The 25,956-nt window shown below is 41.4% G+C and overlaps 1 protein-coding gene across 4 annotated transcripts in view; it reads right to left on the bottom strand.

The window, feature by feature from the left end:
- Positions 1–636: 636 nt before the first annotated feature.
- Positions 637–25,956, bottom strand: part of specc1 (sperm antigen with calponin homology and coiled-coil domains 1) — a 369,724-nt gene continuing 344,404 nt past the window's right edge. For all 4 annotated transcript variants that reach the window (XM_077231910.1, XM_077231912.1, XM_077231911.1 and 1 more), the window contains 2 exons: positions 20,534–20,593; positions 637–1,858 (listed from right to left, as the gene is read on the bottom strand). In XM_077231910.1, the coding sequence (XP_077088025.1) occupies positions 1,769–1,858; positions 20,534–20,593 (150 nt within the window). In that variant the 3' untranslated portion in view covers positions 637–1,768. The remainder of the gene's footprint in view (positions 1,859–20,533; positions 20,594–25,956) is intronic.

Below are 25,956 nucleotides of genomic sequence, written 5' to 3'. Positions count from 1 at the left end.
CTAGCTGTGCAGCTGCAAATGCGCTTTACATAAAGGCTTCAGTAAATCGAGGAAAAGGAGTTTCCCCCACTGCGTATAGCTACGCAATACTCGTTCCCTAACTCAGGGAAATGAGGTTACGTGAGTAACCTAGCAGTTTCACACCATGTTTACTAGTAAAATCTGTTTATCTATTAGACTAGATAGTTCTATTTTTGTTATTATTGACATTTGACATTGATTTAACTCTTTTTGTACAAAACTTCTATTGGCTAAGTTAACAGAGTCTGATTTTCTGAAAATTTAGCTACTACACGTATTTCTGAGAGGATATGAGTGAAGTGACACTAATTGCTAAAGATTTACAATATGAACTCTGTATTTCTAATTAGTCTGTCTGTAGCAACATACATCTGTTTTACTATTTCAGCACAGCTTTTTTAAGTTTTTTAGCAGACCTATAAAAACTGATGCCAGTGTGACTCCCAAATTGTAAAAGTGCACCATTTTACTTCTGCGTAAATCACACAAGAAAATCTGAAATATTTTCTTATATTTTGTGAATGCATATATTGTAAGACATTTGTCTCCGAGTTTCAGTTCCAATAAAGGTGGTTGTAGCTTTTTAATTCAAAGAAGCAAACAATATAGCCTATATATGATTGAATAATACTTTATTATCATTATCATCAATTAAACATCTGGTGTTTCAGGCAAACCCAAAAAGTTTCAAATAAAAAAAAAACACACTCAGTCCTTTGCAAATTAAATATTTGAGAGCAAAGAAGTTAATAAATTTTATTTCCAAAAAGAAAACGTTATAAAACACAGATGCAGTCTGCTTTTTGTATGTATTTTACTTCTGTTGAGCAAATTTTATTATCAATTATCTATGCGCTTGAGTGTGAAACTCAGCATTTGTTAGAATTTGGCACAAATTACACTAACTAGCCTAAAGACATTTCTGTGAGAGTATTTTTCCAATATTGATACTTTTTAAGGCATTGTTTAAATCCTTTCATTAAACTATCTCATGTAATTTAAACAGGCACGAAAGCATTAAACAATCAATAATGGTTGATTAAAACAGACATTCAGAAAGAATTCAATCAGACATTGACTTTCTGACATTTTTTTTCAGGAAAAAACTAACTAGAGTAATAGAGAAATAAGCTTAATGCTTTGTTAATGAGGAATATGTAAATGCACATAGTCTGTTAAATAATTAAAACATTTAAAGTTTCCAATAGTCTCAACTTTTCAACAAAACTGATGTAATTTAATTTCCATAGTTTGATGCATTTCTATGACACATCACTCTTTAATATTAGTCTTTAAAATTATTTGTGGGAAAACTAAAATTTTAAAAATACTTTAAGTATATCAATGTATAGAATGCCAATATATAGATTTAAGTAATAATACTTTATAAAGATGCACTTTAAAATTTAGCATACTAAAAAAACTATATACCAGTTTCATTGCAAGATTGCAAACCTCCACTCTGCAAGCAACTTCAAAAACTGATTAAAGATCATATGAGACATGAATTGTAAGGATAACAGAAGATGTTTGATGCAAGAATGAATTTGTGTATGCATGACTATTGGACTTGATATGATATTTCTTGCATTTAGAGTGAGAACCTGACTGGTGCGAACACTACAGAACTGTGTGTCTGCCTGTGTGTATATAGAAACACTGGCTGTGAAGGAAGAACAGGACCAGGAAAAAAAAAGTGCTTCTGTGCCCTTTTTCTTCTTTCTTCTTTATTTCTTCCAATCACACATTAAGTCTCAAAGTACTTATAGATCTGACACACATACTGCATTACACTTTGCCAGTCCGGTCTGTCTGTGTGCATCAGCTCATCAATGTCCTACAGAGAGAGATAGAGAGAGAGAGATAGATAGAGAGAGAGAGAGAGAGAGAGAGAGAGAGAGAGAGAGAGAGAGAGAGAGAGAGAGAGAGAGAGGAAACACTTTTTATTTTCATGCATGTTTCTTTAACTATGTGAACTTCTACATTCAATTTTGTTTTATATAATTATTTTACCTTTTCCAAAGACTTGCATTGTTAAACAAGAGAATTCCATCTCAAAATATTATTTATTAATTATGATGGTCTTAAGAAGGAGTGAAATGAACACCAATGAAAACCATTTTCATATTTACAGTATATTAGATTTATATCAGTTTTTCTGACTGTCATTTGCACCAAAACAAACAATTTTGGCCTTAAAGTTTACTCAAGAAGAGGATGCTTGAGATTAAATATGAGGTGTGTAATGTATGAAGAAACATTAAAAATAAATTAATTAAGGGAAATAAAACTTGATAAATGTTTTATTTTAATGTATTTTATTTCAGGACCCAATTGCATCACATCAATCAATACATCTGTCAATACATCTGTATTGATGTACTCGGTACACACTCCGGCTGAAATCAGGCAGTCTGATCTTAGCCAGAGTTCTCAAATTCTCAGCCAATCTAGCGACATCCACATTATATGTTTGTAGAGTGAAAATTCTCTGAGATTGCTATGCTTGACAATCATCAAGTACCACAGACCTAAAGGAACACTTCACCCAACAAGAACCTTCCAAGTTTTCTGTGTGCCATCTCTGTGAAAACAACTGTTTGGATAAAATATTGGCTATGTCTTTTTTTTCATGTCACTATTTCCTCCGAGTGTCTACAGTATGTAGGGTAAAGTGAACTCCAGACTGTGGCATTTTCCTGTCATAGTATCTGTGGGTTTGTAGAAAAACCATGAGAATCATTAAATATTTACAGGTCATTTTAAAAAGACCCCAGTGTCAGGAGCCAATCAAACACAACATCCTTCACCACACAACGATCACTCTCCCCAGAATACTAATCACCTGCACCTGTTCACAATCAGTAAGCCTCATCAACCCCTGCATAAAAACACTCACCACAACCTCAGTCATTGTCAAGCCTCCAACAGGAACAGACCATTTCCCTTGTCTTCCGAAGTCTCTGATATGTCCAGTTCCAGCCAAGTAACGTATACTCACCTGTGAATTACTAACCTCTGCATTGCTGTTCCACTGTCTTCAGAGATCCTGTCCAAATCCGTGTTTCCTGCAATCCTGTCTGGATCCTTGTTCCTCGAAATCCTGTCTGGATCCCTGTTCCCCAAAAACCCTGTATTCTCCTGAGTCCCTGTGTTCACGCCGAGTTGTCACTCCCACGACGACATCTGAAAGAGAAAAGACAAGTATAAGAGATCTGTGACTGCTTGACATTAGTTAACCTGAAGAGGACCTGCATACCTGTAATCTGCCCCGCACGTAGTGATCTTCACCAAATCTGCACCTGAACTTTGAAAATACTCACCTATGCACTTGTGTCACGTTAAATAAAGCTGTGTTTGGATTCACTTACCTCTGTCTCCGTGCCTGTATCCTGACAGAAGGCTTGACCAATTACCGCTATGGATCCAACACAACCGCCATCCGCTGCCATTCCAGGGCAACTTGCAACCGATGTGGCGAGTTCGCTTCCTCAGTCCACCACCACTTCCGCAAACCCCACTCCCACACTGGTATGCATTGCTAGTTCCACCTCTCGACCAGCGCCATTCTCCGGCCGGGCGGAAGATTCCAACGGCTTCCTATTGCAGTGTTCGCTCATCATTGAACAGCAACCTCATCTGTTTCCCACCGATCGCTCACGAATCTTTCATCATTCAGCAATTATCTGGAACAGCATTGAGATGGGCTGAGTCGCTGTGGGCACAAGAAACTGAGGTTACCATGTCATTACAAAGTTTCATTAACCATTTCAAGGAAGTTTTCGGCCACCCAGTCAATGATTCATCCATCAGCGATAAGTTAATGCAACTTCGACAAGATAAGAAACCCGTTTCAGAGTATTCCATTGAGTTTCGAACTCTAGCTTCAGTGAGTGGTTGGAACGAAAAGGCTCTTCTGGCTGTTTATCGTGGTGGTTTAAATCCTGCACACCGTCTCCAAATGGCGATCTATGATGATAATCTGGGTCTGGAAAAATTCATACAGCAAACTCTCCGTGTCCATCAACGATCTCAGGGCTGTTATCGAGATACTCGACATTCTCATGCCACATCCCCCTCATGTCCTCGCTAACCATGAGTCTGAAAGACCCCCAGAAGAAATGCAAGTCGATACTCACCCAGGCTTAACGTTCTCGTCGTAGAGAATTGCAGTTATGTCTGTACTGTGGTGTTAAAGGTCACTTTTGACTCTCATGCCCGTTCAGTAAGCTCCGTTCAGGATTCACCTCGCCGTATCGACACCACTCACTATTCCTGTAACCTTGAAAACCCAAAATTTCCATGTATCTGTAGCAGCCATCGTCGATTCCGGATCAGCGGGGAACTTCATATCAGGGCGGCTCTGCAAGAAACTTAACCTCAGGAAGGTCGACATTCCCAAGCCATATTCCATCCATGCAGTGACCGGCGAACCCATTAACAAGTGTTACAGCTCAAATAACACCCATCCAGTTATGCATTGAAAATATTCACCACGAAATGTTCGAACCTTTCATTCTTCAAAATAGTCAAGCGACATAATCCTAGGCCGTCCATGGCTAATTCGTCACCAACCTACCATAAATTGGCAGTCCGGTAAGATAAACAGTTGGGGATGTCATTGCCCACTTGAGAAACGCCCACACTCTGCTCCACCTGGTGCTGAACCTAAGAAAGTGCTCACTGTGAGTTCCACCTCCATCGAAAGCCCCACAGAAAATCTGTCCACAAATATTCCCTCATGTTATTCCTCGTTCTCTGACATATTTAACCCTGTCACTGCCTCCAACTTACCACCTCATAGACCATGGGATTGCGCCATTGATCTGATCCCCGATGCATCGATACCCAAGGGTAGAATCTATTCTCTATCAATTCCTGAACAGGAATCTATGCAGAAGTACATCGAAGAAGCTTTGCAACAGGGTTACATCCGTCCTTCTACATCCCCTGCTGCCGCTAGTTTCTTTTTTGTTGCCAAGAAAGATGGAGGTTTAAGACCATGTATCGATTACAGAGCCCTGAATCAAATCACCGTGAAATTCAGTTACCCACTACCTCTCATTCCAGCAGCCCTCGAACAGCTCAGGGAAGCCAAGATCTTCACCAAATTGGATCTGAGAAGTGCATGCAATCTGGTCAGAATTAGAGAAGGGGATGAGTGGAAAACTGCTTTCATCACGCCTGCAGGGCACTGAATACCTGGTCATGCCGTATGGGTTGGTAAACGCTCCTTCCGTGTTTCAAAGCTTTATGGACGAGGTACTCCGAGACTTCCTGGGAAAGTTCGTGTTGGTGTATATCGACGATATTCTGATTTATTCCAAGAACCCTGTTGAACATCAACATCAAGTGTCCCTGGTACTCCAAAGACTCAGAGAATTCACCCTGTTTCTAAAAGCAGAAAAGTGTACTTTTCATCAGACCAGTGTCGAATTCCTGGGATACCAACTGAGTGAAAGAGGAGTGGAAATGGATAAACGAAAGACCGAAGCCAACTCTGTCCTGGCCAACTCCTCAGTCGGTAAAAGAACTCCAGAGGTTCCTCGGCTTCGCAAATTTTTACAGACAATTTATACACAACTACAGTATCTTGACAGCTCCTCTGACTTCCCTGTTAAAAGGAAAGCCGAAGATGTTACTTTGGACCCCAGAAGCGGAGCTTGCCTTTAATTCACTCAAGGCCGCATTCACCACTGCACCCTTGCTCCACCATACAGATCCAGAGAGGGTATTTGTGGTGGAAGTGGATGCCTCCACTACTGGGGTAGGAGGAATTCTATCACAGTACTCTGACTTATCCTCCAAGACCATACCTTGCGCGTTCTTTTCCAAGAAGTTATCTACAGCAGAAAGCAACTACGACATTGGAAACCGGGAGCTTCTGGCTGTGAAACTTGCCTTAGAGGAATGGAGGCATTGGTTAGAGGGGGCGAAACATCCATTCTTAGTACTTACCGACCACAAGAACCTCCAGTACTTGAGAGATGCTAAAAGACTCAATCCACGTCAGGCCCGATGGGCACTCTTCTTCACCCGTTTCCATTTCAGAATCTCATTTCGTCCAGGCTCAAAGAATACTAGAGCGGATGCCCTCTCTCGCATCCATGCCCCAGAAACTCCGATGGAGGAACCTGAGACCATCCTGCCCGAGAAACTGTTTGTCAACCCCATCCAGTGGGAAATCAACGAGCAATTATTGGAATTGTCACGACAACAACCTAGAGTCCCAGGATGCCCCCCCGAGAAGATTTACGTACCTGAGGATTTCCGCAACTCTCTCTTCATCAGCTCACTCCTCTGTAGGCACAGGTCATCCTGGAATAGGCAAAACTTTCTCAACTCTCCAAGTCAAATATTGGTGGCCCAACATGCAACAGGACATCACAACGTTCGTACAAGGTTGTATTCCCTGCGCTATGTCCAAAGTTCCCAGAAATCACCCTGCGGGTAAATTAGTACCACTTCCTGTCCCACATAGACCCTGGTCACACATTGGAGTAGATTTCGTCACGGATCTTCCCCCTTCTGACGGCAACACCTGTATCCTCGTAACCATCGATCGGTTCTCCAAGGCATGCAAACTAATTCCTCTGAAGGGTCTCCCTACGGCTTTTGTCACTGCTGAACTTCTGATGGAACATGTTTTTCGAAACTTCGGCATCCCAGAGGACATCGTGTCCGACAGAGGACCCCAATTCATCTCCCGAGTTTGGCGAGCCTTTTTCACTCTTATGAACGTGACTGTAAGCCTATCATCAGGGTATCATCCGCAAACAAATGGCCAAACCGAACGAAAGATCCAGGATGTAGGACGCTTCCTACGTACATTCTGCCACACCAACCAGAATATCTGGAGTCGATATCTCATTTGGGCAGAGTACGCACAAAACTCCCTCAGACAGTCATCCACGCAGTTAACTCCTTTCCAGTGTGTGCTGGGTTACCAACCCCCATTGTTTCAATGGTCCGGCGAACCCTCAGAAGTACCAGCAGTAAATAAGTGGTTTCAAGAAAGCGAAAGAGTGTGGAATCAAACCCATCATCACCTCCAGCAAGCGGTGAATCGCCAACAGCATTTCGCAGATGCTCGTCGCCGTCAAACCCCTGAGTATCAACCCGGACAGTTAGTCTGGCTCTCCACAAAAGACATCCGTCTACGTCAACCTTGCTGCAAACTCAACCCCAGATACATCGGACCATTCCCCATTGTAAGACAAATCAACCCAGTCACATACCAACTTCGTCTACCCCCAGAACATCGGATCCATCCCACGTTTCACGTCTCCCTCCTGAAACCTCATCACCCTCCTGTACCCAACTCAGCCACAGAACCGGTTCCGGAAGATAACCCCCCGATACTGCCTATTGAACCAGAGCACATTTATCTGATAAAGGAGATATTGGACTCCCGACGTCGAGGTGGTCAGCTCGAGTATCTGATAGATTGGGAGGGGTATGGACCAGAGGAAAGATTTTGGATACCCCGGAACGACGTCCTTGATCCCAATTTGCTCCTTGAGTTTCACGCTCAACATCCTGACAAACCTGCACCACGGCCCAGAGGTAGACCACCACGACGTCGGGGTCCAAGGTCAGCTGGCGCGGACTCTGGAGGGGGGGTAATGTCAGGAGCCAATCAAACACAACATCCATCACACAACGATCACACTCCCCAGAATACTAATCACCTGCACCTGTTCACAATCAGTAAGCCTCATCAACCCTTGCATAAAAACACTCACCACAACCTCAGTCATTGTCAAGCCTCCAACAGGAACAGACCCTTTCCCTTGTCTTCCGAAGTCTCTGATATGTCCAGTTCCAGCCAAGTAACGTATACTCACCTGTGAATTACTAACCTCTGCATTCCTGTTCCACTGTCTTCAGAGATCCTGTCCAAATCCATGTTTCCTGCAATCCTGTCTGGATCCGTGTTCCTCGAAATCCTGTCTGGATCCCTGTTCCCCAAAAAACCTGTATTCTCCTGAGTCCCTATGTTCACGCCGAGTTGTCACTACCACGACGACATCTGAAAGAAAAAAGACAAGTATAAGAGATCTGTGACTGCTTGACATTAGTTAACCTGAAGAGGACCTGCTTACCTGTAATCTGCCCCGCACGTAGTGATCTTCACCAAATCTACACCTGAACTTTGAAAATACTCACCTATGCACTTGTCACGTTAAATAAAGCTGTGTTTTGATTCACTTACCTCTGTCTCCGTGCCTGTATCCTGACACCCAGAGGGTAGTGAGGCATTTGGACACATTCTTATTTTTTTCCAAACACGTCTATTGCACAGTAAAAAACTTCACATTTGCAATTCAATACAAATGATGATTGAGAGATCCTTAAAATTGAGATTTCTCAAAAGCCTGATAAGAGCCTCTCTCTGTATCTCTCTCTTTAAAAAAAAACACTGGTTCTTAACCATAAAGCCTACTATATAAATACTTTTTTGATACACAACTTTATAAGGCCTCTATTATCAACATCAAAACGTTGCTGAAATGGCTGTACACTATCTACTATGCCTTCTGTTGTCTGGTTGATTGATCACACGTTTTTGGCAAGTAAAGGGGATTTTAGTAATTCTTTCTGCAGGTTGGTGTCTTTTTGCTGTGAAATCTTGACAGTTACTTTTAAAAAGAAATTGTAAGAATAACTTTTATATTTTTAGTAATATTTCAAGATTAACAACACTTATTGGACAGAAGCAACTTAGGTTTACTTAAAAATTCATGCATAATTTATATATATACACAGTATATATATATATATATATATATCTGTGTGTGTGTTAAAATGTAAGTATAAAATATGATACATCAGGCTTTTGAGAAATCTCAATTTTAAGGATCTCTCAATCATCATTTGTATTGAATTGCAAATGTGAAGTTTTTTTTTACTGTGCAATACATAAATATTGCACAATAAAAAACTACAGAGCTTTGATAATAAAACTAAACATTTAAAATAATTTTACATTGACATACAGACACAAATATTTAAATAAACTATTTTTTTTTAATAAATTGCATATACAAATATCAGTTATTGTATCTCAAAACTCTGGCCGGTTGATAATACCTAGAACATCAAAATTGACTGCTGGCGGTAGATCCTTTTCCCATTTAGCACCAAACCTTGGAACAACCTTCCAAACATTGTCCGGGAAGCAGACACACTCTGTCAGTTTAAATCTATACTAAAAACACATCTCTTCAACCTGGCATATACATAGAAAATTATACATTTCTATTATTCAAATCAGTTAAATGATTATTAGGCTGCATAAATTAGGTCAGTCGGAACCGGGAACACTTCCTATAACACCTGATGTACTCGCTACATCATAAGACGAATGGCATCTACACTAATGTTAGTCTTTCTGCTTATTCTGAGGTTTACTGTAATCAGCTGGATCTGGGCTGTATCCAGACCAGATGGAGGACCTGCGCCTAGACACGACCACGTCCATGAAGTGTCAGCAGAGATTGTGTCAACTAGACTCTCATCGAAGGCCTCATCAACACGATAGCCATTAGCACTAATCCTCAACCAACCATAAACCATCTCCATACCGGCGTGACTCCGATCTACAACCAGATGGAACTGGATAATATTCTGATTGTTCCAATTTAATCTGACTTCGGACCTATAATGCTGCCTGAATCATAATTATACACTGTTTGTTCACTGGCCAGAGGAGAACTGGCCCCCCGACTGAGCCTGGGTTCTCCCAAGGTTTTTTTCTCCATTCTGTCACCTGATGGAGTTTTGGTTCCTTGCCACTGTCGCCTTTTTCCACCCTTTGTTGCCATTGGCTTTTGGCTTGCTTAGTTGAGGACATTAAATTTAACATTTAGTTTAATATTCAACATTGTATAATAGTGTTAATGCGCGCAGATCAAAGAACTGAACTGAGCTGGACAATGACATCACGGTTTACTCCAGAGCGGCTATATATATATATATATATATATATATATATATATATATATATATATATATAAATTAACTAAATTAATAACTTTTTTTAAAACAAAAATGAAATATCACTGTAAAGTTGGACTGCTATTTTCTTCTGGAAACAAACTTTTTTTTTTGCATTATTTTCCTGTTATCTCTGTAAAGCTGATTTGAAACAATCTGTATTGTAAAAAGTGCTATATAAATAAATCTGACTTGACTATAATAAAGATCTCATTAATTTACATTACAAGCTTTCAAAGTTTCACCTTACTTATTGGCCATGCATGCATCAGCAACTGCACCATATTGCATATTTTTTTTCTCAGTTTGGGCCACTGAATAAAATTGAGTTTTTTTTTTTTTTACCACATTGAGTGTGAGCTCCATATTTTCCTATATCATACTATAATAGCCATAAAAGCCTGATGTATCAAATATAATACTAAACAAAAAAACACATCTGGCAATTTTTTTCTAAAGGGTTAAATAAACGTTTTTTGTTTTGGAACGGTCATTATGTTTATTTTTATTTTTATGACTATTCATGTCAGGCTTTACAAGGTAAAGACTGCAGTTATATGTGTTTATATGGGATAGCAGAAGTAGACGGAGCATTTCTGTGCACTCTGCTCTCTTTCTTGTCTGCCATCTTTAATTCTACCAAACGATTCATAAAATGGATCTTATATTATCTTATAATGTCATCAATTTAAACCAATACACAGACGTTCAGATACAGATCCAAAGCCGTAATCCTCCTTGCACATATTTGTTGTGTGTAAGTCATGCGGAAAAGGACAAACATAACCTGCTGAGTGATGTGTCAAGTCAAAATATTGTGTACACTTCTGTAATGAAGTCATAAAAACATTCATCAAACAGGTCAGTAATTAAGCAATCAGCACCAAACAAAAAGTGTTCTGAGACAATGAGATGTACAGTAATATGTTATGAGCAGCCACAATCTCTGGACAATTGCTACAAAAAAGCTGTCACCTCATATTCTATTCTATTTTTTTAAACAGCATGGTTTGAAGCAATTAAGAAAACAAAAGTACATACAACCCAGAATGCTGTTATCATTCTGTCTTGCAGAAAGCTGCTGAAAAATGAGTCAACGCATATGATAAAATATTGTACATTGTTTTCAATAAATACACTTGATATAAACCAAACACAAGAACATTGTAAGATACAGTGCAGTCTGTCATACAAAATACCATAATGAAAATATAGGATTCGTAATGTAAACCTGGCACAGGAAGTTTTCGAATTTGGAAAATTTGAATATAAAAAAACAAAAACAAAAAAACAACAACAACATAAGAAATATGTATGATTCTGCGCTATTTCTACTTAATCATCAGGTATTAGTTAATTAATTAATAAATTGTTCAAATAATGTGAAAATACTATCATAATCATTGAATTTGGGCCCTTTTTAGAGCTGGTCACTGGTGACTATATGCGGGCATGTCTAGCGACTTGAGAAAGTTGAGAAAATGTTACATTATGCAAATGAAGAGCCACTTTCAAGAAGTGATATGAGCTCACATAATCAATCTTCTTCAGCTACTGAAAAGGATGCATTGAAAAGCATTTCTGAGATTGAGTGGATTGCAAATAGGTTTAAATTATTGAACAGTCTGTAAAATGAACAGCCTGTTAAATGATCTATTAAATTATTTGTTTTGAAAATTTGTTACAAGCAAATGCAACTTGAAAAATAATCAGGTGTAGTGAATAAACATTACCATATACTGGCTTACCTATGTGACTGTTAAGTGCAAACCAAACCTACAGGGAAAAAAAACTGTTGAGATGTTTGTGACCTCCTGCACTTAAACATAAAATCATTTTTAGATTTTGGGGTGAAATATGACTTGGATCATGATCATGAGATTCAACCGCCAACTATCACTTGTGGACACTTACTTACTAAAATAAATAAATAAATAACTTCTATTGAACTTCCTTAACACTGGGTGTTAAATCAAGGATGAAGAATTCACAGAGCTTGAACTCACAATGGCAATAGGCAGAGGCAGTCTATTTTTAGTATGTGTGAATGCAGTTCTACACGTCACCAGCCTCACCAGCTGAATTTATTCGGGTTCAACAGTCACAGTTACAATGCAGATGCAAATGATCTGTATTTAAAGCTGCTTGTCTGTGTCAGGTGCACAAAGCTGAGATGAAAATTACTTAAAGTAAACATGGTTAACTGCTTGCTGTAAACAATCAGAAAAACTGTCCAGTGCATGTTTCATTATCTGTTAATATATAGTACTTTTGAAATTTGAAACACATGTACACACTCACAGTATTCATTTGCACTTGCTACGAGTTGGTTGTAGTAAGTAAGCGCAAGACAAAGGAGGATGAAAGGTGTTACGTCCTTGCGTTATTTTTTTTCTTCTTTCCCTGAGTCTTTCCTTTTTACTTTCACTTAACTAGTCACGTACTATTGGCCCACCTGGTCCCCATGTTCCTGTGACGTCAATGACCAGGTCTCCAATCTGATCGGTGCCCCGTGGCATAAAAGTGGAGAGTAGACGCCACTCGCAAGGCCCAAGATGCTTTGAAACCTTTTTCTGTGTGACAGCCTATACTATGCATGCGTATAGTGTATCCCGTGTGTTTAGTATTTGTATGGACCCGCTTGAGTACATTTAGTGTTATTGCGTGCTGGTCACATCCGAGGTTAGAGAAAGGGACAGGTAAGAAAGTCACACGAAGTACATTGTGCACACATAGGTATTTCACTCTGTCAAGTCACCTTTATTTATATAACGCTTTTTACAATACAGATTGTTTCAAAGCAGCTTTACAGTGATAGCAGGAAGATAATGCAACAAAGTCTGTTTCGGCTGTACAGCAGATCTAGAAGAAAATAACATCATTGTCCAGCATAAGTAAGTTCAATGATGCTTAATTTTTGTTGTTAAAAAGTTTAGTTCATCAGGTTACAGAATGGAAATTTGTATTAGATACAAATCGAGCTCCACCCGTTGTATTTTAGCGTTTGGGTAATTAGTCGGTGACGCGAAGATTCTTATTTCATTATTTTCTTTTGGCAGTTAGATTAGAGATTGGGCCGCAAGTTAGTTTGTTTTTGTTTTATTTCTTTGATCCCTTTTCCAATCCTCCCCCATTTTCTCACTTTTGTGGTTCCTGTTTGCATTCTGTAATTTTTTTATTTACTCATACTGTGTATATATCTATGCTGTGTGTATATAGTAGGTATTTTTCTTGTTTAAATCTACTTCCTCGTTGTAAATCGTAAATCCCCTATACTCGTGATTATATATATATATATATAAAAATACTAAACACATATATATATAAAAATACTAAACACATTATATATATATATATATATATACATACATACTTCACCTTTTGTAAATAAAACACTTGCTTGCAGTTCAGTTCAGCCTTGTCTCTTTGCCTTTACTCCTCACCTAGTTGTCTGCAAATGTGTGCTCCTCCCAAATGAATGTTACTCCCCTTTACACCTTGATTCTGTTTTTTATTTGTTGAACATCAATACAATTTTTACCCTTAGATGGGTTTGGAAGTTTTATGTATTTCCTAATTCGGGGAACAGAACTATGTGATAATATCTAGGTGAAAGAGTCTCTACGTGATGGAATTTATCTGACCTCAGTGACGTGAGACAGCTAGCACACGGTCGGTTTTGCCAGTTTGTCTGCTTCCTGACCTGATCCCCAGATTGTCATGTTTGAGCTCTAAGGCTCTTACTAGAGAGAAGAGCAGCACCATCCCAGGAGGGATGTATACCATCTCTTTTCAACATGTCAGGTCTGCCCCAAAAACTTTTCCAATTGTCTATGAATTCTATATTATTTTTCCAGGCACCACTTAGACAGCCAGCCATTGAATGAGGACAGTCTACTAACTCATCACTCCTTCGAACAGGAAGGGGGCCAGAGCAAATTAAAGTGCCTGACATCATACTTGTGAGTTCACACACCTCTTTAACGTTAATTTTAGTGATCTCCGACTGGCGAAGTCGAACATCATTAGTGCCAACGTGAATAATCTTAGAAAATTTGCGAATAGCATTAGCCAGCTTTCTCATCAAATTTGCTTTGATGACAGGCGCTCTGGCTCCCGGCAAACATGTGACTATGGTGGCTGGTGTCTCTATTTTTACGTTCCGTGTAGTAGAATCGTCAATAACTAGGGCACATTCAACAGGATTCTCAGTGGGTGTTTCACTGAGTAGGGAGAATCTGTTTGATGTTGTAATCGGAACGGAAGAGCGGTGTTTTTTCCCGCGACAACACCGTCTCACCGTCACCCAATTGACCTGCTGCACGGGCTCTACTACAGCCGGAACCGAACAATGTTCAGTGTTCTCTAAGCTAATTGCATTCAAAGTAGTATTTAAAGCCCTTGCACTCTTACAATTAACCCCAATTAAAGTTTGGATGCGTGTCTCAAGTTCTGAAATCTTCTCCATCAGCCAGACTATCTCCCTGCATTTATCACATGTAAATCCTGTGCTGACAGAGAAGGCTATGCTATACGTGTTACATGAAGTGCAAGTGACAATAAGAGGAGAAGATGACGTAGTCGTAGTCATCGTGATGTCAGACATCATGACTCACCGTGTTTGTTTGACTGACTGATACTCACCTCAGTTGTTTGATGAATTGGTAAAAGGCGTGAGTGTGCGAGCAAAATAAATAAATACATGAGCACACTGATGGCACCCTAACAGGCAAGCGAATTACTAGCGTGTTGTGTTAGCAATGATTTAGATTTAATCTAGCAATGTGAAGGTAATATGTGATGTTGAGTAAGTTATATTTAGCAGTATAAACAACAGGAAATGCTAATAAATAATGATTCAAAACAGAAAGATATACGAGGGTTACAGACGCAAACCAATTCAGCATCAGCAGCAGAAGCAAGGCAGACAGGAGCAATCGAGTAAGCTGGTAAACTGCTATGGCTGCCACATACACTTTGAGCGTGAATGGGGAGCTACCCGCATCCAAAAGCTCTTGTAGGAAGGAGAGTGCCACTGACACCTCGCATGACTGGGGCTCGAGGTCTCTAGCTGTGCACCAGCTGGTGAATACTGACCACTGCAGAGCATAGAGGCGCCTAGTAGACAGTGGAGTTTTGGTTCCTTGCCACTGTCGCCATTTTCGCCTTTGGCCTGCTTAGTTGGGGACATTTAATTTTATATTTAACAATATTATTACAACATTATTTTCCTGTTATCTCTGTAAAGCTGCTTTGAAACAATCTGTATTGTAAAAAGCACTATATAAATAAAGGTGACTTGACTTGTGAGGAGATCCCTCCTCACTGGCACCGGCCAGAGAACAATGTCCATCATCTGCACCAGCTCCGGAAACCACGCCTGGGTTTTCAAGAGGGAGGCTACTAAGAGGACTGGTCATCCGCTTTCCTTGATCCATCTGATCACCTGAGGCATCATAGAGACTGGCGGGAATGCATATAGAGGGTGTCTGGGCCAGGAATGCTAAATTACTAATACCTCTTAATACTAGTAAGCCTGTTCTTTGAAAAGAACATTGCCCAATGAGGTTTGCTTTTCAAAACAGAAAGATATACACTATGGCCAGAACAGGTTGCCCGATCTGACAGCCGAGCTCTCATCAGTGTTGGAGTCAATAACTGTGCCCAGAAAGGTTCTGGCTGGATAACAGTTTGCTCTTGGGAAAATTGATCCTGAGACCCAGGCATTCCAAATGGCTGATGAGCATGGATCTGTGGGTCAATAATTTGGTCTTCGACTGAGCCATAATGAGCCAGTCGTCGAGATAGTTCAGCACACGCACTTCCCTGTTGCCTTAGCGGAGAAAGCACTGCATCCATGCACTTCGTAAATGTACGGGGTGCCAGGGACAGACCGAACGGTAGGACCGTGTATTGATAAACCTGCCCCTCGAAGGCGAATCTCAAGAATGGCCTGTGATTGAGCAATCCGAGTATGATAGTAAGCGTCTTTCAGATCCACCGTAAAAAAAACAATTCCCCGGGCGAACCTGCGCAAGGATTTGTTTGGTAGTTATTAGGGGTGTAACGATTCATTCGTTTTCTCGATGCATCGATTACAAATCCTGACGATGCAAATCGATCTTGAAACATGTACTTTGAATTGTGAATCGTTTATTTCGGTCAATATTCGATTTAAAATGCTATGAATCGAATAATTTGCGATTCTATAGCGATTCAGTGCTTTAAAATATATAAACATTAAATGACTAGATGCACGAATTTATGTCCTCCTAGCTCTCCTTCACAGATACTCGCTGCACTCTTTACCATCTTTCACTGGATTTCGCTCGTGCTCGGTCGTATATAGCTCTCATCTACAGATTTTTGAGCAGTCCATGTTTGAGCGCTCCTCAGAACAGCCACTGCTGTTCACATGAGCAGATGACAGCTCTCTATCGAGAAAGCAAGTCTTGAGTCAAACCGCTCATGGATAAAGCTCCTATGTCATTGGGCACTGTTATGAAACAATGCGTTCTTTGCGTGGAAACGTCACCGTTATTTTCTGATACTGAAGTTTTATGGAAATGGGCCATTCCCGTTTTGAGCAGTTGAAGTAAAACCCCACTTATTCAAGGGTGCGCATTTATTACATGGAAAGAGCAAACGCATAATAGGTGTCTAAAATCCACACGCTCATGAATGAAATTTAGAAAACTTCCTGGGGATGGCATGGTTCTAATTCTATCGCCCCTTTTGCTAGCAGATTTTGCACTTCGGTGTGAAGCACGTGAGCCACATCGCTTTTCACTGAAGTTTCGATAACCGCCGGAAATCGCAGGGGTCTGCGAGCAAATTGAAGCAGGCAGCCTCGCTTTATAATGTTCAAAACCCAGTTCGACACTTCGGGGATGGCTTGCCAGGCCTCGCCTCTTGTGGCTAGGGTTTGAATGATACATGGGGCAGGGCCGCCTAGCATTGGGGGACCTAATACCCTTGTGTTGTGTTTTGTATACATATTCTCTTTGTGTGCTTTATTTGAGTCGCTGTAAAAACAGCGTTTGTTTGTAGGGGCGCTCGCAGTGCAATGGGCCCATTGACTACAATTACAGACTAAATTGACTACAGACTAAAATCTCCAGCCGCCTGAGCTAAACAGGGAGCTGGGAGACTTAGACCCCCTCTCTTTCCTCCTGTTGCTAGGAGGTCTTTGGAGGCTCAGGGTCCAAAACAATGCCGGGTCGGGGGTAGCGCTTAGCTGATCATGAGCGACGATGGGTATCAGCCACAGGACGGGGCCGAGAGACCCGAGGCACTGGCTTCGCTGGCTGAGGCGGCGATGTTCTCTTAGAGCGGCTCGAGGCAGAGCTGGAGCGCTTGGGCAAGAAGAGTGTCATAGCTTGAGAAGACTTCTGTGCTGCCAGGCCGAAGAGACCGGTGCTGGACATAGGTGAATCAAGCAAAGCTGTCGTGTCCGCCTCTTTAATGTCTGTAAGGTTCAGCCAGAGATGGCGCTCGAGCACAACGTGCCTCTGCCGATCGATTAAACAGTAGCCTTCGTAGCACGCAGTGCTAGGTCTGTGGTGCTGCGCAGGTCGCGAAATGCATCAGGGTTCGGGCCAGACTCTTCCAAGGTTGGGAGAAGTTTGTCCTGAAAAACCTGTAACACCGCCATGGTGTGTAGTGCTGATGCAGCCTGACTGGAAGCTGAGAAAGCGTGTCCAGCGAGGGCTGAAGTGTTTCGGCGGGGCTTCAACTAGCAGCAGTGGGTGGGCAGAGATGAGTGGCGACTGCTTCCTCGAGAGGAGGTAGTTTCTCATAACCTTTTTCCGCTGCGTCATCAACAGAGGAGAGAGTATTGGAAGTAGAAGCGCTCGTGCATGCCGAGTAGGGGGCGCGCCATGACTTTGTGAGTTTATCGTGAACCTTAGGGAAGAAGGGCGCTGGCTTGTGACGGGGGGCCTGCTGGCGCCCTGGCAGAAACCATCCATCCAGCCGACTCCTAGGACGTCTGAAATGGCCGCGGTGAGGATGCGCAGCATCTCGGCGTCTGAATTAGTCCTAGTAGTAGCAGCACTAGCACCTGACTGTGAGAGGGCGGGGTCAGCCGAGCCCGACCACTCTTCTTCAGAAGCAGCAATGGAGAGGCTGTCGTCTTGCTCTTCGTCCGATCCACCGAAGGAGACGAGACCCGCTGCTTGAAGGGAGGGGCGCTGATCTGCCTGAGTGAACAGGACCGACGAAGGAGACTGTGATGGAGAAAGCGGGGCACGCGGGGACGTGGCCAGCGTGGGCTCGCTTATATCCATGTGCTCGGGCTACCGTTGGCTGCGGCGCTTCTTCCGCGGCTGAAGTAGTGCGGGGAAAAGGAAGAGCATGAGGAGTGGTGTCGCCATTTTTAAAGAGAGCTAGACACTAGGTGAGTGAAAAAGGCGCTGTCCGCTGTATGCAAGGCTAGCTATAGCTGTATCGTTTGTTTCCACGGCAAAGCCTTCAGAGGAAGCAGAGGCTTGAAGGTCGCTGACGAAGATAAAATCTGTTCTATAGGCGGAAAAAGGGACTTCTTATAGCCATAAGCCACACCCATTCTGGCGGGCTCTGACGTGCTCTGGCGCCAAGCCACCTAATTGTTTCGCACGTCAGAGGCGCTTCACCATAGGATGTGCAGTTGCCGCAGCACAGGCAATGGGCGACCTGGACGCTCTGCTGTGTTTGCTGTGCAGCTGCACTGCGTTTTAAAATATAGGCTTCAATATTTCTCGAGGAAAGGGGTTTCTCCCCACTGCCTATTAGCTACTTAATAGGTAGGGACTATTCTCGAAAGGGAACTGCCTAATGTTACCAAATGAAATGTCGAACCCATGAAGAGGAAACAAATGTGAAGCTTTGGGGGTGTTGATTGACTCGATTTACTCCATCTGTTTTGATCAACATTCTAAATCCGATCCGGACGTAGTCTTTGACAAAAATTATATTTGATTAGCTTTTTTCTAAAACGTTTACTTTTTTATAAAACTTTGATCCCACATTGATAAAAAAAGGATGCATGGAGCTAGAATAAAATGTTTTTAAAATGGAAAGAGTTAAAGTACAGTTAAAGGTATTTTTCAAAAATAATACTGAAACAGTAGTATACTTAAAGTGCAAAAATAATATCTAAATAGTAATAAATATATAAAAAGTTTGATGTTATGTATACTTAAAGAAAATTTACAAGTATACTTGCCCTATAAAACTGCAAACTAGTAGTTTACTGAGAGTATTCTTCAAAGTTTACTTTCAAAAACTAAAAAACGTGCTACAAGTATTTGACTAGTAAACCACCAGTATACCTATTAGTTCTCTTGTAGTATATTAGCAATACAAATGAAAAACTAAGTTGTAAACTAGTTGTTTACTACTGTTACAATTAAAGTATAATTTTATACATTAAAAAGTGAGCCAATTTAGTTTCAAGTAGTACTGAAGAAAGCAGTATACAAGTATACTTCTTATCAGATGGTTCATTTTAGATGGTTCAATGTAGATTGATATTAGTATACTTATAAAGTAGCCTACACTTAAAAATACTTGAACTTTACTAAAGTACACTGAAAAATTAACTTTTGCCTCTTGTTAAATTTAATTAAAATAAGCAAGAGTAACACAATTGTTTAATATTTTGTCACAACTTAATTTAATTGTGTTCAATCAATCCTAATATATTTAAAACTGAAGTTTACTTAATTTGTGAGAAAACTACATGAATCATTTTTGTTGACAACTAACTAGGCAGTGGATCTGTAGTTCCCAGCATGCTTTGCAAGGGACTGCATTAGGAGGGTACATTTAGGGATTAAAGTGTTATTTTATGTGTTTTTTCTGTAAATGGAAAGATGTTGTTAGTTAATTTTAATGTTTAATATTCAGTAATGTTAGAAACTTAGAAGACTTTCTGTAATGTTTTTGAATTTTGTGGATACCATTATGCAGAAGAGTGGTGACTGTTTAGTTTAGGGCTGTGGGCGCTCAATATGCTCTACACTAGCATTAACCCTCATTTACAGACTATGTAAAAAAGTGGTTTTAATTAAACTGAACACTAGTAGCTCCTATCATTGAAAGTAACTGTAGAGTCAAATTAGCCAAAATTATAATGTTGGTGATTTTAGGCAGGGCAAAAATTAAATATAGTCAACCTGACAAAACTTTATCTAGCAGGAATGACTAAATTAATTTAAGTTCATATAACAAGATTAAAACAAATAATTTCAAACAAATTAGATTTTGTTGGAAAAATCTAATTCATTTTCGTGGAAAATCTTTCCTTAATTTAATTAAGTTCATTCAACAGCTTATTTTTTTTAGAGTATAGACTTAATAAAATTAACTTGAAGTATAGGCAACATATTTTTGTAAGGGGGTGCAAGCCCAAGATAAGTTGCCATATCAGATGGTTCAATGTAAACTAAAAAAATTATAGGTAGATTATATTACTTCTAATATCTTGTATTAACAAAATCTGCCCAATTACAATCTGTTAACATAGACTCACCAGAGAGGGCTTGATACCAATGCTTTCAGCTGCTTGGAAAGCCAGAGTGAGATTTCGTCCCTATGGGGAAAAAAACAGCACTCTTTTAACCACTTGACCATTATTAACCATCTGAATATTAATTACAGTAGTGAAAAACAGGTGTCTAAACCCAACTGAATTCTCTAGCAATGCTCTAAATCCACACACATGGCCTTGTAGTAGCCTTGACATTTACAACACACTCAAAGAAGCTTTGTGAATAATTCAAAAGCATAATGTACCATCTCTTCCTGTAATCACTATTATACTTATGGCTGCAATTTGTCACATAAGCTCTGAAGACCGCGGCACATTGCGTGTAAGTGGGTGTGCGCACGGTTGAATAAACATACAGAGAGGGCAGGGCAACCATTTATTTGTTATGCATGTTGTGTCTACACCTCTCCATGTGTTGTTTGTTTATGTATTCAGTCAACACAAATCCATAGAAGCATGTAATTCATTACATCTGGCAGGTCAGCTGAGGGGAAGTCTTGACTGTTAACACACTGTTTTATTGCTGAATGTGTCAGGCACTAAAGATAAGGTGAGGATCTACTAAGACACTTAAATAACCAAAGTAAGAAATACATGTTATGTTCTCTAAGACCTTTGCATTTACTTTGTTACTTTCTCCCCCTAGTGGTCATCTGGGAGTAATTCATTGTGTTCATATATAATTCTTACATTGCTTTCATTGGTTGATTTTATCACATGATGCAGTCTGATCAGGAAGCACATTAGTAGTTATATTCCATGCGGTCAACTTGCAGCTACAGTCACCTTATCCTGTTCCCACTCTGTTTGTGCCTTGGGAAAGCATCGCTTGTAAGTTGTATTTGAATTTATAGTTAATCACTTTGAAACACAAGTATCATGTAAGACATTCTGTGATGTTACTTGACTATTTATTTGTTAACGTGAAAACTGCTATTGTATATTCTTTCAGCTAAGAGTTTGCCAATAGTTCGTTAGTTTAGCTTTTGAGCTGCACATACTATATTTGCAAGTTATTTACAGCTATAAGCATACCAGCTGAATGTTATATATATATATATATATATATATATATATATATATATATTTTGTTACAACTTTGTAGCTTAATGGTATATTGTTTTATGTCTGTTAATGTATGACGTGTTTGAACGTCATACATTAACATTACCGGGTGGTGATGGTGCGGTGGATAAGACACATGCCTTTGGTGTGAGAGACCCGGGTTCGAATCCACTGTGAGACACCAATGTGTCCCTCAGCAAGACACTTAACCCCTAGTTGCTCCAGAGGCGTGCGACCTCTGACAAATATAGCAATTGTAAGTCGCTTTGGATAAAAGCGTCTGCTAAATGAATAAATGTAAATGTTGAATAGCATTCAGTGATTGGTGCTATCTTTCTGTATCATTTCAGTTTTACAAAAATTCCTTCATGAGAATTACGACAACAGTAAAGAGCCTTTAACTTTACTCCAGCCTCTGACTTTCTCTTGAAGCCTGTTAGCTATCTGGCGATTTGTGTACAGTCACACACACTGAGGACAGAATAGTAAAAAAAGCGACTTCACGGCGGACAAAACAGCAACGAGAAGATTAGGTACTGAGCAAGTACACCCTCTCAAGCATACTAAGGCCTCTTTATTGATCCCTTCTAATACATCTTGGAGGATCGTTATCTATAATGTCGCATACCAGTGAAGTTGGATTGGAAAAAGTGTCCATCACTCCTATTAAAGATCAGGAGACAGCACATGAAGCAAGATCACAACGTTCCACCTTATCAGGCACATCTAAAGTATCTTCAGCTAGCAGGGCCGCTACTAAGGCCCGTGCTAAAGTTGAAGCCGCACGTGTATGTGCCACCTTCGTTCAGAGAGAAGCTGAGCTGAGGATAAACGAGGCACATCTTGCAGCTGATTTGAAGGTTAAGGAGGCACTTATAGCCGCTGAGTTATCAGCTTTGGAGCATGAGAGGGAGATTGCAGTAGCCTTGGCTGAAGCTGAAGTTCTTGAGGCAGCAGCAGAGATCGAAGCTACACAGGGCAGTAGGAGTCTCCACGGTTCAGTTCAAGTCGCCATTCAGCGCACCCGTGAATACGTCGAACACCACTCCCAGCTACGTCTCAGTGATGAAAAAAACATAGTACTTGAACCATGCACGCCATCACTGTTGCCGCTCATGAAACCCGATGTCCAATCAGACAGAAAGGAGCGTCTCCCTGGTCCCAGCAGTGCTTCTCATTTCTTACCCAAGAATGAGGGAACAATTCAGGCTGCAGCACAACAGCCAGGAAGAGCGACATCCGTGGTTCGTCAACTTACCACAAGGGATGATAGCGATAAAGCACAGCAGCCTGAAAGGCCAATGCTAGCAATTCATCACCACTCCCTTGATCACCTCCTCTCTACTCATCCACACCCTTGCTCTGGCAGTAGAGCCTCATTACAGCCACATATTGGGTATGCGGACGACAGGGCAGGTATGAGTGATATTGCGAGGTATTTGGTACGTCGAGAGCTTGTGAATTCTGGCCTGATCAAATTTAATGATCGTCCAGAAAATTACTGGGCATGGAAGTCTTCATTCTGCAACACTATTGGAGGATTGAACTTAAATCCTGGCGAGGAGCTTGACCTCTTAACAAAATGGTAAGGAAATCAGTCTTCAGAGCACGTCATACGGATTCGTTCTGTGCATGTTGCCAGTCCTGATATAGGTTTAAGAATGGCTTGGGATCGCCTAGAGGAGTGCTATGGCTCCTCCGAGGTTATTGAAAGAGCTCCCTTTGAAAGGATAGAGAACTTTCCTAAAATCAGTCATAAGGACCCCGCAAACCTCAGGGAGCTGGGAGACCTGCTAAGGGAGTTAGTTTCTGCAAAATCTGAGGGTTACTTGCCTGGGGTCTCATACTTGGACACCGCCAGGGGTGTCAACCCTATCGTTGAGAAGTTGCCAATTGGTCTGCAAGAGAGGTGGTTAGCTCAAGGCTCACAATACAAGGAGCAACACAATGTATGTTTTCATCCATTTGCATACTTCACAGACTTCATATTTATATTTATTTATATTTATTCATTTAGCTGACGCTTTTATCCAAAGCGACGGCTCTCGCTTTGGATAAAACGGTCGCACGGCTCTGGAGCAACTAGGGGTTAAGTGTCTTGCTCAGGGACACATTGTTGTCTCACAGTGGATTCAAACCCGGGTCTCTCACACCAAAGGCATGTGTCTTATCCACTGCGCCATCACCACCCCACCCCACTTCATATGCAGTGAAGCACGCCGGAGAAACGACCCAAGCTTCACTCTCTCAACAACCCTGTTGAATAGTCCCACAGGTTTACTATAGGTCCATCAAAGCTTGAGCGAGTGGAAAAGAGACCAGCATATGGCAAAAGCCATGTCTATGCTCACAAGACTGAAATCGCATCGCTACAAACAGCTTCTCAGGCGGAAAGTTCAAGCAGCAGGCGAGGTGAAAGACAAACAATGCCCTATCCACAAGAAACCACATCCTCTAAAAAAAGGTTTTTGAAGCAAATCACTAGAAGAGCACAAGGCTTTTCTTAAAGAAAATGGTATCTGTTTCAGATGTTGCTCTTCTACCATTCACCTGGCAAAAAACTGTGTGGCAGCTTTGAAGTGCACAGAATGTGAAAGCGATAGCCATATTGCAGCACTGCACCCTGGACCCCCAGCATGGGACAGGAGAGGTCCTGTCCTCAGAGAATGGTGGGGAGGGTGATAGAGAAACACTTCAGCTGGCAGTCACCTCTAGGTGCACAGAGGTTTGTGGTGACGCTAAGGAACCTAGATCCTGTTCCAAGATTTGACTAGTGAAAGTTTATCCTAAAGCACGCCCTGACAAAGCTGGTCTGAATTCTTTGACCTCTTTCAAGTTGAAGGGTCAAACTCGCCATACATTCTGCGCACATCTTCAGGGGTCACTGAAGCTTTTGGGAGAAGAGCCACAGGGTTCATGGTGGAGTCACTGGATGAAACAACAAGCGTGATGCTCCCCACACTCATTGAATGCAATCACATGCCAAATGACCGCTCGGAGATTCCAACTCCAGCAGCCGCACAGCACCACACACAACTGAAGTCCATAGCTCACAAGATACCACACTTAGATCTAGAGGCCCAGATACTCCTCCTTCTGGGACGCGACATCCTCCTTCTGGGTCGCGACATCCTCCAGGTTCACAAAGTCAGAGAACAACGCAATGGGCCACCTAGAGCACCCTACGCTCAAAGACTTGACCTTGGCTGGGTTGCTACAGGGGATGCCTGCTTGGGCTCAGTCCACAAAACAGAGTCTGTGACTTCTTTTCGGACCAACGTGCTTGAAAATGGATGTCCATCACTCCTTACTCCATGTCCCAATCATATTCAAGTCAAGGAGAGGTTTGGCAACGAAGGACTACAATGCAAATCTCTTCACGGCTTTACACATCACACCCCAGTCCTCCATGACTGCAGCCTCGGCAGCACGATCTTTGAGAGAACCAAGGATGATGACAAAAGATGATGACAAAGGATGATTCTTTATGGATAAAGAAATGTTTATGGATGAGTCCAACAGCTGGGTGGCACCTCTTCCATTTCGATCACCACGGCGACAGCTGCCAAGTAATCGAGTGCAAGCTCTTAATCGCCTTGCCTCTTTGTGCCGCACACTAGAAAGAAAGCCTGAGATGAAAATTCACTTTGTGAACTTCATGCAAAAGATCTTCGATCACGACCAGGCAGAGTTAGCTCCATCGCTGCAACAGGGAGAGGAACGATGGTACTTACCCATCTTCAGTGTGTACCACCCCCAGAAGCCGAATTAGATTAGAGTCGTTTTTGATTCCAGTGCTCAGCATCATGGGATTTCTCTCAACGATGTGTTACTTAAAGGCCCAGATCTGAACAACAGCTCACTTGGAGTCTTACTACGCTTCCGAAGAGAGTCAGTAGCAGTGGTAGCAGACATTGAGCAGATGTTTTACAGTTTTACTTTCAGAGAAGATCAAAGAGACTTCCTTCGGTTCCTCTGGTTCAGGGACAATGAACCTGGCAAGGAGATTGTTGAGTACAGGATGAAAGTCCATGTGTTCGGCAACAGCCCGTCGCCAGCAGTAGCTATCTATGGTCTTCGTTGCACGGCACAACAGGGAGCAAGTGAGTATGGCTCAGAGGCCCAACACTTTGTGGAGCGCGACTTCTACGTCGACCACAGCCTCAAGTCTCTACCATCAGCTGCTGAAGCCATAGATCTGCTGAAAAAGGCGCCGGAGATGCTTGCCGGCTCAAACTTACGCCTCTACAAGATAGCGTCGAACCACTCTGACGTCTTGGATGCCTTCCAACCAGAAGACCACGCAAAGGGTTTGCAGAACCTGGACTTCAATGACAATA

The sequence above is a fragment of the Siphateles boraxobius genome, unplaced genomic scaffold (assembly GCF_051911475.1).
Source record: "Siphateles boraxobius isolate OS27281-9 unplaced genomic scaffold, OSU_SipBor_1 16, whole genome shotgun sequence".
Classification (NCBI taxonomy): domain Eukaryota; kingdom Metazoa; phylum Chordata; class Actinopteri; order Cypriniformes; family Leuciscidae; genus Siphateles; species Siphateles boraxobius.
The sequence above is the reverse complement of the archived record's forward strand: the minus strand, read 5'-3'. Positions and strand labels throughout refer to the sequence as shown.